The sequence below is a fragment of the Cyprinus carpio genome, chromosome B7 (genome assembly GCF_018340385.1).
Source record: "Cyprinus carpio isolate SPL01 chromosome B7, ASM1834038v1, whole genome shotgun sequence".
Lineage (NCBI taxonomy): Eukaryota > Metazoa > Chordata > Actinopteri > Cypriniformes > Cyprinidae > Cyprinus > Cyprinus carpio.
Window position 1 is genome coordinate 24,725,121 of NC_056603.1, and position 12,475 is coordinate 24,737,595.

A 12,475-nucleotide genomic window follows, 5' to 3' on the forward strand; every position below is an offset into this window, starting at 1 on the left:
CACACCTTTACACTCCACCTGTGTGCACCATCACACATCTCATTACAGAGCTCCTCTGCATCTGAACCACCATGAAAAGATCCTTGATAGAGATGTAAGAAAGATGTCAGAAAAAATGTGATCCAGCACTTCATAATTGTAACATCTGGATCAAGTCCACTCTAATCACCAGATAAGTGTTCTTGGCAGCTCCGGTGGTGGGTAGGGAAGAGCGACGAGAGGTGGAGAGAGATAGACGAGCAAAGGCCTGGCTACTGTCTCGTCCGCAGCCTCACGTACATGACAAATGGATTTTCAGTGCGGCCCTCCGGCTGTTTAGCTGTGCTTTCCTCTGCTGATTCTATTTGAATTGAAAAATGAAAATAAATTTGATTTTCAACGGTGTCCTTTACATTAAAATTCATTAAGTCTTGACGGGAGCGGAAATGATGTCTAGCCTCATTGGTGGGACACAGCCAATTACCATTTCAAAAAAATCTATAAAATAAAACCAAAATGAGTCAGTTTTACGTACTTTGGAATGAGCGTGCAATACCTTACGCCCATCCAAATATTTTTGCCGTAGATCAGCGCATTGTTCCTCTTCCCTGACATGCTCTGGTGGGCATCCCGAGGCTGTTGATGCAGAACCTTAATTAATTTTCAGCCTAAATGGGCAGGAATGGGGAGGGGGTGGGACCATTAGCCCACGGCATAGCAGCGGTCCTATCGAGTGGGTCATTTGCATGGCGGGAGAACGACTTTGATGTACAAAGCACAGTGACAGGAGAGAAAGAGAGTGATAGTAATAGATCAAGAGAGAGGAGGAGTGCGAAGGAACTGGGAAACACCCTGTTAATGGCCCTCTTGTGTGTAAAGGAGGGGCTGCTGGCAGGCGACAGAGGAGTTTGGCGCATCTGATGGGATGAGGTGAGGAACAGAAGTAGCCTTAAGCCAACTCAATCATACACAGCTGAAGCTAGAGACTCCTGCATGCAGCAAAGGGAATGTAGTTTATTTTCCTTTCTTGTATCTTGACACACAAACCAACACACGGACACAGTCACTGACATGTATAGGGACATAACACACTGCGTGTGATTTAGTGCACAAACAAACTCTTTTCCTCTTCCATTATCTTTTCACCATAATCATACTTTATTCTCATGAGCTGTTGTCTAATGTTTGTCTCTCTTTGCCTCTCAGACACAGAGGAAAGTTGATTTAATTACAGCTAGCAGCCATTTCATTTCCGGAGGATGGTTAACTGTGTGCCAGGAGCAGAGTGGAGCTCTATGTTGCGATTTGTAATGCTTAAAAAGACTGATGGATTGAGACCAAACATGAATGCAATGAATAAATAATGAATGAAATGAATTAACAGAAATCCAGACATTTTCATCATCTGATCTGCATTTAATTGAATACAATTTTCATAAATTATAGATAGTACAGTCAACAAAAAAAGTGATGTAGTCAACAAAATATAGCTTATGAGACTAATTTGTTACTCTTCCATGTTGTGATATTAAAGGGTTAGTTCTTTTGTTCATCTTCAGGACACAAATTAAGATATTTTTGGATGAAATCCGAGAGCTTCCTGACCTTCCATAGACAGCAACAGAACTACCAAATTCAAGGCCCAGAGAGGTAGTAACTTGCTGAGTAACGTGCCAGAAAGGTAGTAAAGACATCGTTAAAATAGCCCATGTGACATCAGAGATTCAACCACTGTCATGAACGCATGTCGAAGATTGACAGTGAAGAGAATTGAAGAATTGTTGAATAAAGTTTTTTTTTTGTGCACAAAAATAATTCTCATAGCTTCATAAAATTAAGGTTGAACCGCTGATGCCGATTTTAACAATGTTCTTACTACCTTTCTGGGCCTTGAACGAGGTAGTTCCCTTGCTGTCTATGGAGGGTCAGAAAGCTCTTGGATTTCATCAAAAATATCTTAATTTGTGGTTTGAAGATAAACAAAGGTCTCACAGGTTTGGAATTACAATTACAATTTCATTTTTTGGGTGAACTAACCCTTTAAGTGCTTCCTAAAGCTATGAAGATGAACTTTAGTTTTGTCCTGTAAGTATGGCCAAAATAAATAAATAAATAAAAGTTTTAGTTGAGATTAACTAATTGAAAAAACTATTTGAGATCAACTAATAGAATTCAGACTTTTAAATTGTATTATAAAATGTTTAACATTATAACATTGTACAAGTCTTTACTGCTACTTAATTTAGTCATAATTTATTAATAATCTAATGAATCCTTGCTGAAACAGTTTGAAAGAGAGTCTACTGATAGTACTCATATTTAATGCATAAAGAACAAATAGGAGCAAAAACCATTCTTTGTATTAAGAAGCAAACCATATAGAAATAGACTATTTACACAGTAAATTGGAATCTTAAAGTGGTCCTATTATGCTCTTTTACATTGTCTTGAATTTGTTTTGGGGGTGTTCTAGAACATGCTCGCATTATTTTTTTACATAATTTACATTATTACAATGCCTTTCCCCCCATCCTGGCACAAATGGCTTGATTAGTTCTGGGTTTGATGAAGGCATGCCTTCCGAAAAACGAAATGTGATGTGACTGGTTAGCTATCCCAGTGCGTTGTGATTGGAGAACAGTTAAGATGGTGTTCAGTACTGCCCCGCCTCTTGCCAAAGCAGCAAGTTTAGTTAAGAATGGCGTCAATATTGACACATCAATTTGAGCTGGATTAAGACCCAGAGAATATTGAACAAGAGGATCGCGCAGAACCTTTGCACACACGTATATTGCAAGACATATTAGAGCGGTAACGTTATTGTTGTTGTTTTTTTTTTGGGCTAAATCACGTTTTAGATAGGATGTCAACAACTGCTTAAAATTAACTGCATTTACTATGTACAGATAAGTGCATATGTGTTATTTTTATTGTTATTTAATTCTAACATAATAACATGAACTGCAGTGAAACTGTTACATACAGTTGAATTCATTCATACCATAGTCCAGTGTTTCCCAGGCAGCATATATATGCAAACTCATTCTCTGCCAGCAGGAGGCGCTGTTGGAGTGGGAGAGATCTAGGTTTCCCCGGCAACCGCTGTACACAAAGCAGCGCTCCCGCTCCAAAAAAACTGCTTTATCAGACATTACATGCAAGATTAAATAAAAATGACATCCATTTTTCTGAAGACAGTAGGTTTCCTTCAGAAATGCAGTGATATAAAAACACCCGCACTCAATGTATGGGAAACACTGTAGTCTCATAATTGAAGTGTAAATTTTGCAGATTACATCTTTGTCCAGTATTCTACTGTCAGCAATTTATTATAAAAACGTTTTCATAATTGTAACATACATTTTTACATATACAATTATTCAGGTGCATGTGTAATAACTTGTGAAAACTTGAGGCTACAGCAGCACTTCTTCGTCGTATTGTCTGATGCACCCAACCAAGCTTTCTAACCATGACCTCGCCCCTCCCCAATCCTTCGAATTTCCATAGGCGGGAATTATTTTAATGATATTCGAATGGGCCGCTTTGGAATATCACAAAACCAGGAAAATAAAACGCTGTAGTCCAAACGAGCCGTTTGTTGTAGTTCCTGAAAAGGGATTTTTTTAAAAGCGAAATATCTCCCTTTGGAGTGGACTTTGAGATTTGAAAGTTTGAAGATCTTTTTAATGCCCAAACATACACACTACACACTACACATTCAAAAAGTGAACAAGCATAATAGGACCCCTTTACATGTGACCATTAGAAAGGGAAAGTTCCTGACATGCTGGATGCGTTCCAGAGAACAACACTGTGTCCAGATGTTTTATCAGGCTAAACAACGTCCTCGCCTGACACATGAAAATGAGGGGCGATGGAGCAGTCCCACTGCTGTCTACATAATCTCACCCCAAGCTGTGAGGTCAGAGGTCACTCTCTCGCTTCTGAGACTTCCACAACGGTTAATCTTTGCATCAGTGCAGAATGCTTGAGTGGTAAATGATTACACAACTTCTTAACAAAGCTGTATCAGAGGCACAAGATCACACTGCCGCCAATAATGAGATCTAAAGCTTTGGATCCATGGAAAAGCTAACGGATCCTGATCAGTGTGTTCGTACTGCAGAATGTGTGATCTAATGAGGTCGAGATGCTGTGATTGTGTATTATTTACACAGCCAGAAGTGAACAAAAAATCAATGCGAGCAGAGCTGTGTGAAGATGAACAAAGCGAGTCCTCTTCTCAGCCCTCTTAAAGCGATTTTATTGGTGAGTCAGAGTTCTGATGACCAAGCTCTTCTGCCGCTCTTCATTTCATCTGAAGCCAAACAAGCACCTGGGCAAGACACCAGAGTGGAGGAGAGCAGAATGGGAAAGGAAGGGAGTGTGTAGGAGATGGGCCAGGTATTTGACATGTAATCTGCTGATAAAGAGAAGATTGAAAAGTGTGCTTGCTTAGCTCTCCATCTATCCGAATCAGACCAAGGGCGAATTCAACAGGCAAACAGCAGTGAGGGAAAACAAAGCTGGAGAAGGACACAGAAGCAGCAGAGTAGGTGGAAGAAAATGACAGGAAAGAGAATGCACACTTTGTTCTCGAAACGGCTGTAGTCGTGCCTAGTCACACTGTTAAACATCCATAGTAAATGTGTGCCACAGAATCAGTTCTGTGTGTGTAGCAATGTCGCTTTAGGTCCATTCACAGTGCAGATATGCCCTCAGGCAGCTATTTTCTATGTAGCAGATACATACAGTACACATACAGCTCCTGCTTGAATGGGCAAAGACTGAAATCTTCAACACTAAGTCAAGATTATGTGTAAATAATGTATTTCGAAGCAGCAATTTGTGATGTAAAGTACTGGTCCTCTGACACTCAATTCAGGACACACAAATATCAGACAGCTTCTTTGTGTCTTCACTTGATGTTAAATGCATTTTGTGGTCAAAATGCTTGCCTTGCCAAGAAATTAATGTAAATAGTTTTGTCAAGTAAAATATCATGCTAAAAACATGTACTGTAGTTTTGAGCAGTCTTGGAGTATTAATGAAAAAACTGACTTTTTGGATAACTTTAGCAGCTTCAACAGGCCTCAACAGTTAGATAGTGAAACACTTCAAAGCACTCTTTGTTCTATGGCTTTTAATTTTTTTACTCTCTTTGTACTCCTATTCAACTTTTCAATAAATAATTCTCAAATACAAATAAAGCTCAAATCATGCTTATAATTTTTTTTTCAGGTTGATCCAGTTAATGTACACTGGTGTATCTCTACTTTCAAAGTGAAGAAAGAGACAGATAAGTGTAGTACAAAGCTATAAAGAAATTTCTAAATCTCTCAAAATGTTGATGTTGTTTCAGCTGAAAAAGGCACTGTACTCCGCTTTTCCTTGCCCACAGTCATTTTCTCAGAAAGTGACACACAGTGACTTACACTAAAACACAAAGCGGTCTCTATATATATACACAACAATGGGTAAAATGGGAATGTGTGTGTGTCAGAGGTACAGATGATTGTCAGTGAGAGAAACAGACAGTGACTCCTCTAGAGCACCTCCATGTCAGTGTCAGCATGTGGGCTGGACTCATGTAGTCAGTGATGGGTCGAGGCCTGACTTCCCCCTAAATACTACCTCCCCAGCAGCAGGTCACTGGTGTATCCACACAGAACCATGTGTTTTAGATGGGGGCATCTAACAGTTTAAATACTGCTCTCTGCTTCAAGTACAGGAGGCAGATGTGAATGATACGATAAGGATGTTAGCACTAAAAACATTTTTGGGGGATTATAAGATTTTGATTTTTGCTCTATGATTATTTTTCAGGAGGCAGATGTTGGTAGTTCTGCAAGACTGTGCAAAAAAGAAACCACATCTAGGATATTGTTCAACCACAAACAAACTGCAACTTGCAAAATGAAAACTTATGATTTAGAAATGTACCAGCTGCACAAATTTCCTTTCCACCCAGGCACCTGATTATGATTTAAAATCTAACATTTCAGACTCAATTGGAAACACTCCGATTGGTAAGAGAGGGCACAACAGAAGTTAAAATTAGTATCTACACCTACACCTATCATCCAAAGACAACCCTTTATCTTATATTGCCTTGATAGGATATGACAGAGAGAGAGACTAGAAAGACTAAGTGTCAGAAGTCCGATGAGAATTGAGATCGAGGCTGATGATGCGGTCTGAAGCTGAAGACGATGGAGAGATGAAGAACCCTTGAAGAGCCAATAAGAAAATCATGTTTTAATCCACTGACAGTTCAGAAACATTTAGATCAGTATGAATCTTTACACTCGCCAAATCTGCTGAAGACTACGTATGGTTCATTTAAAAGAAGTGTGAAGCTCTCATTTCAATTTTAAATGGTTTTGACTTTGAAAATGTCTCTGGCTGGTTGGGTAAACTCTCTCACCCACCCACTCGCTCACTCAAAAAAAAAAAAACCCTCACAAACTCCAACACACTCTATCACCTCAGAAACCATGACAACCTTTGCTAACAAAATGGGCTGGAGGCTGTTTGAAAGCATTTGGGGGAGAATAAAAGCAAGATAGGAACTGGCACAACATTACTCACATCTACATCAGTCACTCTAAACTGTAAAATGCCCATGCGTTTGATGGGTATCAGCATGCTTGTTCTGACCTCATGAACATATGAATATAGCGCGCTTAAGCCATCCACTAAGCCTCTATATTCAACAAAGTCACAGAATATGCAAAATCCTGTATTTGTTCACTAAATTGTTCAATAAATCGGGAAGTATGGAATATGTTATTTAATTCCGCGAAGAGTGTGAAAAAAGAAACTGAAGATTCATAGAAAGATGCTGCTGTCTTTAACGAGAAGGTTCAAGGGATTGTTTAGAGTGATCCAAGCACAGATTGGTATGAGATAAGAAAGTGGCCATCTGTGAGGAAAGGAGGTTTTAACATCCAGCTCCTGGCTGATGAGAATCAAATCACTCTCCTTGGCATCTTAGTCATTAGAGGCAACGATAATGACAATCGGCCGATTTGAACACACTCTGGTGTATCTCTGAGGTCTCTGGATACATGTTGCCTGATTACTGTGGAAGTGCTGATGATGAGATTGGCTGTGGGGTGATTAGAAGAGACTATACCAGCACTAAAGCCTTAGGACACAAGGGGAAGTTTAAGCCTTTACTGACTTAAAGATTAGGTCAACCTAATGTATTAAACATGAAGACCATAGACTAGAGACCACAACGAAGCAGATCATAAAAAAAGAAGTGTTTTTCTAGGATTCTTTGTGTGTCGCTAAAGCGACTTGTGATTCTCTGAGTCCAGACACAAATCCCCTGTCCTTCAGGACGATGTGAAGTTGTCTTTGTGTTCTAAAAGCATCTGGAGCATCTCTCATAGTCACCTGAAGGCCAGCGGCAGAGCCTCTAGTATCTTATCTCAATCAGAGAGCTGTTAATCCATCCATGCCCTTCCTGCTGCTTTTTCAGGCCTGTCTGTCCTCACTCAGGTCAGGCCAGATCGAAGCTTCTGGCTCTTCACAGGCACCTGCTCTCACGCTTTTGTTGATGGCAACACTTCAGCCAACCTTTACCCTGCCATTTATTCACTGTTAACATAATAGTGAATGAAGTGTGACGTATGATGTAAAAAATGCTATTTAAAGCTGTTCAGACATACTCTAACACAGGCAAATTATCTCCACAGTCCATTTACAGAGAGCTGCAAAAACCGATCATTTAGAAATTGATGTCACAACCAGCATGCTCAGAAAGAGGGTGGAATAAGATCATGTATGTTGAGCATTATTGTAAGTGGAGAGGAAAAACATAAAATGCCCCAGAAGTGTAGAAAGTCTCCCAAAGTCTTGTTTTATCAGGATTACCCAAGAAATCCTCTAACTTAAGGTTTAAATTCTTTGAAGGAGAAAAAAAGAGAAAAGAAAAAGCGCTGCTGTGCTTCGAAAAACAGCTAGTGCGGCAGTATCAAAAAGATCCTATTTGGATAAAAGGAAAAGTAATAAAGGTTGGGTTTTAGCCCTTGTATGTTTACAAAATTCTTTAAGCACTTGCTTGGTTTAAAAAATTTAAATAAAAAGTTTCATGGTGTTGAGAGTTTTTGTGTTTAAATGTCAAAACATAGTTGCTTACTTTGCGATTCAGTATTGATAAAAAAATAATTTCCTTGCTAAAAATCTTGCTGAAAAGAGACATTCACTTCTTAAAACACAAGTCACTGCCTTTGAGAGATGGGTGGTCGTAATGCTTTATACGTACTCTGACAAATTTCCTTAAGTAACTTGTGTGAAGAAAAAGAAAACTTCTTAAGAGTAGGTACTCAATTAAAGGAAAGTATTTTAACTCTTCGAGACATTTTGTTTTATAAATCTGGTGTATCTATCTCAAGATGATGTGCAAATCCACTGATTTTAGTGAGATACGATTTTAGCTCTCCACCCAAAACCCAAGATGTATATACATCTTCCCATTTCGTGGTGACCATTTGCATTATGAAACATGTTCACAGTTTCATAATGTCTACATTCATAGACTTTTTTTTCACCATTTCACCATTATCACCACCAGTGCTTTATTCTGAACTTTGATCAGATCCTATGTAAACAGTACTCATTATTTAAACAGTAATTTCACTGGATGCTCTGTTCCTCTAACTCAAATAATCAGTTGTATCATGACTTTTGCTCCTACTTGAGTAATTATTGATAAATAAACATTATTTGTACATTATTTTGGCTACCCGGCACTGATGCTGACTTACCTAGAACTGGTGTTACGAAGAATGACCAGGGCATCAGGAAAGCCATCCATGTTGTAGTCTCCTAAGTGCAGGGTGATGGGAACATCTGAAGAAGACACAAATCCCCACACAGAATCCTTCCTCCTGAAGTCTGTCAGCACCGGCACCCACTGGGACAACAGAGGAAGACAATTCAGTTACATGAGCTGGCATACAGTACAAGAGATCACTGCTAAACTAAAAGGAAAAGCGATATAATTGTTCAAAAGTTAACTAAATTCACAACACAGTTCAAGCAGTTGACATGAATCACTATATGAAGTATTAAGGCCCGTTCACACCAAGAACGATAACTATAAAGATAACTATAAAGATAACGATATTAGCGTCCACACCAGCGAACGATATCTTCTGTTTATTCTAAGCGCACGCTCGTCTGGCGCTTTAAATTCTCGAGCGCGTTACAGCAGGATGGATTCTGATGGGCTGTCAATTTTTTATCGTTCTTCAGCTGGAAAAAAATCGTTTTGAAAGTGATTCCAACGATATCGTTTTCTTTGTCTTTATCGTTATAGTTGTGGTGTGGACACCGCTGTTCTTTAATACTGAAAACGATTTTTAGAACTATATCTTTATCGTTATCTTTATAGTTATCGTCCTTGGTGTGAACAGGCCTTTACACAGAAAGTACAAAATTAAATGTTTCAAATAAATATTACTGCATATTAGATATGTAATACTGTGTAATACTGTCCAAATTTATCTGATTTTATAAAGTGACAAAATTACATTATTAAATTAGTTGATGACGATACGATGAATTTGTCAGAGTAGGGATGTTGGGTCGCAGTTTAGGAATTTCCCTTGTTTAAACCAGTCTCTAATATGAGCCAAAGTTAACAGGTCATGTGAACAACCCCCCCCCCCCCAAAAAAATAAAAATAAAAATAACAATAAAAATAAATAAATTGGACTGAATGTAGCCAAAGCAAAGCAGCACACCAGACAGTGCAGCATTATGGTTCTCTTGCTCTCTGGGTTTGGTCATTTGCACGTATGTGGGGGAGGCACAGGCGCAGATGCTACAGGCTTTACTCACTCATGAATGTAAAACAGAGTGCCAGGTGCATCTCTGCATGTTTACATCCATGGGGATGGAGGCACGGAGACAGGAGGGAGGGAGAGAGAGAGATTGCTAGAGATATGCAGGGAGAGGGGAGTTGGACACAAAGTGGTAAAGAGAGAATGCAGGAGAAAGAAGGCAGAGCTTTCTGTAATGGCTGCTAATAAGATTTTCTCCTGACCCTCGGTACACAGCCAGAATCAGCAATGCATGGATCAGGCAAATAGAGAATGTTTGTATTTGTACAAAATAATACGTCTAAAGCTAATATTGGTAATATCTCTAAAGCAAGAACTAACTGATGTTAGTCTCCTTTCTACTGAAAAGAAAAATAGAAGTCAAGCTTGTGAGTCATGGTGTGCACTGTAAGCCTAGCCGCCTCATTATGAGAAAATATGAGAGTCCTGCAATGTTTGTTTACATTGCAGCACCATTTCCCGCTAAGCGCTTGACAGGTTATCTAGGACAATTTCTGTTAAACCATGGTTTAAAATATTTGATATGCAGTTCAGACAGTTAAAGATATACAGTCACAATTATAAAATGTTCCAACAGTTTAATCATCACAATAGCTAAACAATTAAAGATATAACTAGCCTATATACGATCATAAACATTATTAACCTTCAAAAAATTTGAGAAAATAACTAACCTTAGAACTGCTAGAGATGTAACATACTGATTATCAAATATAACAATAACTAACCTTTAAACCATTAGTGTATATAACAACACTAACAACTGTCAAACAGTTACAATAACTAATCTTTAAACATCAGAGACGTTACAATAGCTAACTTCAGAAAGTTACCAACGTAATTAAGCTTCAAAAAGAGATGTAACAAATAAAGTTCAAACTGCTAGATTGCAAAAACTAACTTTCTAACAATTAGTCACAATAACTGCAAACCTTCAAATATTAGAAACACAACACTGTAACTAAACTTTAATCCATAGAGTAGAGATAAAACAATAACTAGCTTTCAATAACTAACTTTCAAGCTGCAAGGTAGCTGATTCCATAGGCCAGTGGTTCCCAATCCTGGTCCTGGAGAACCATCAAAACTGCACGCTTTTGTCTCTCTTTTCTGACACACACATTTGAGGTCTTGGAGTCTTCACTAATGAGAAGATGAGTTGAATCAGGTGTGTTTGAATAGGGAGACATCTAAAATGTGCAGTGCTGGGGGTTCTCCAGGACCAGGATTGGGAACCACTGCCATAGGCTATAGAGCCAGTGACCCAAAAAGTTGTATCAGCCTATAATTTAAGACAAGATTGTGGGACATGATAAAGTGCTTATCAGAAGATCTGCTAGATAAGTAAAGGAGGATAAGATCTTTAATGTACGATGAGGCTTGATCATTAAGGGCTTTAAAAAACATCATCTTAAACTGGATCCTAAAATAAACCGGAAGCTAATGAAGGAAGACTAAAATTGGAGTGATATGATCTTATATTTTTAGCCAATGTTAACAGCCTTGCAGCAGCATTCTGCACCATCTGAAGGTGCGAGAGTTAATGTGTTTGACTCAAAGTTTAAGAATGACACCCAAATTTCTCAGCTGAAGTGAAATTGAAAGAAAACGATTTCCAAGCTTATTAATCAGGCAACATCTAGATTTCAGGGGACCAAAATAATTATTTCAGTTTTGTCATTATTATGCTGGAAACAGTAATTTGACAACCAAGACTGTCCTCGAAGCAGTCCAGAGAAAGCTGGATGGAGTCACCAGTTTTCCAAGGCAAATATAGCTGAGAGTTATCAGAACAGCAAATAAATAAAAATTAATATGTTGCCCAATAATACTTCCAAGAGGAAGATTAAAAAAAAAAAAAAAAAAAAAGGGGGACTCAATATATACCCCTGAGGAACCCCACTAACAATTGGGGCTGAAGATGAGGAGAACTTGCTGAAAACTGTAGAAAAAGTTCTTTAAAATAAGAACTAAACCACTGTAAGGCTATGCCCTTAATGTGATACCATGGTCTATTGTTTCAAAGGCAGCAGTAAGATCGAGTAGATTTTTTTTTTTCTTTTTTGGCTATGATGACTTTTAAACCATGATGAAATGTAACAATAACTAACCTATAAACCAAATTAGAGATATAACAATTGCTAACTTTCATAAAGTTATATATATAACAATTGACTCTGTAAGGAAAATCTGAGGTTTGTTAGAATCAAATCCCATATAATGATTGTGGTAGAGCGTGGAGAGGCAACTCACACAACCATCCGTGAGTTATATGATGTCTATGTGTGTATACATGTCTACAGTATGTGAACATATGTGCACTCTCATTTTTCCCACTTTGCTGCTTTCTTGCTTGCTTTTTCTTTCACTCACTCAGTTAATGAACGTTTAATGGTTCTTAAGCTCCTGGAGTGCTTCCCTCCAATAGTACTGCTGAGCCAGACCTCAACCCCCACCACAGGTCCTAAGTTAGCAGTTCTGACTGATGGGCTGTTAAAACAGGTTATGAGATGTTATGACAGCTTATGGGCACACTTAGTGATGGCTCATCATAACCAAGTAGAAATACTGACAGGGTTTTATTTAATTGAACATGCTTGGCAAACCATTTCTAAACTAGGGCCATTATTGTTGAG

General features: G+C 38.5%; 1 protein-coding gene across 2 annotated transcripts in view; it reads right to left on the reverse strand.

The window, feature by feature from the left end:
* LOC109066360 (T-cell immunomodulatory protein-like) overlaps window positions 1-12,475 on the reverse strand; it is a 120,181-nt gene that overhangs the window by 52,468 nt on the left and 55,238 nt on the right. For both annotated transcript variants that reach the window (XM_042728109.1, XM_042728111.1), the window contains exon 10: window positions 8,760-8,908. In XM_042728109.1, the coding sequence (XP_042584043.1) occupies window positions 8,760-8,908 (149 nt within the window). The remainder of the gene's footprint in view (window positions 1-8,759; window positions 8,909-12,475) is intronic.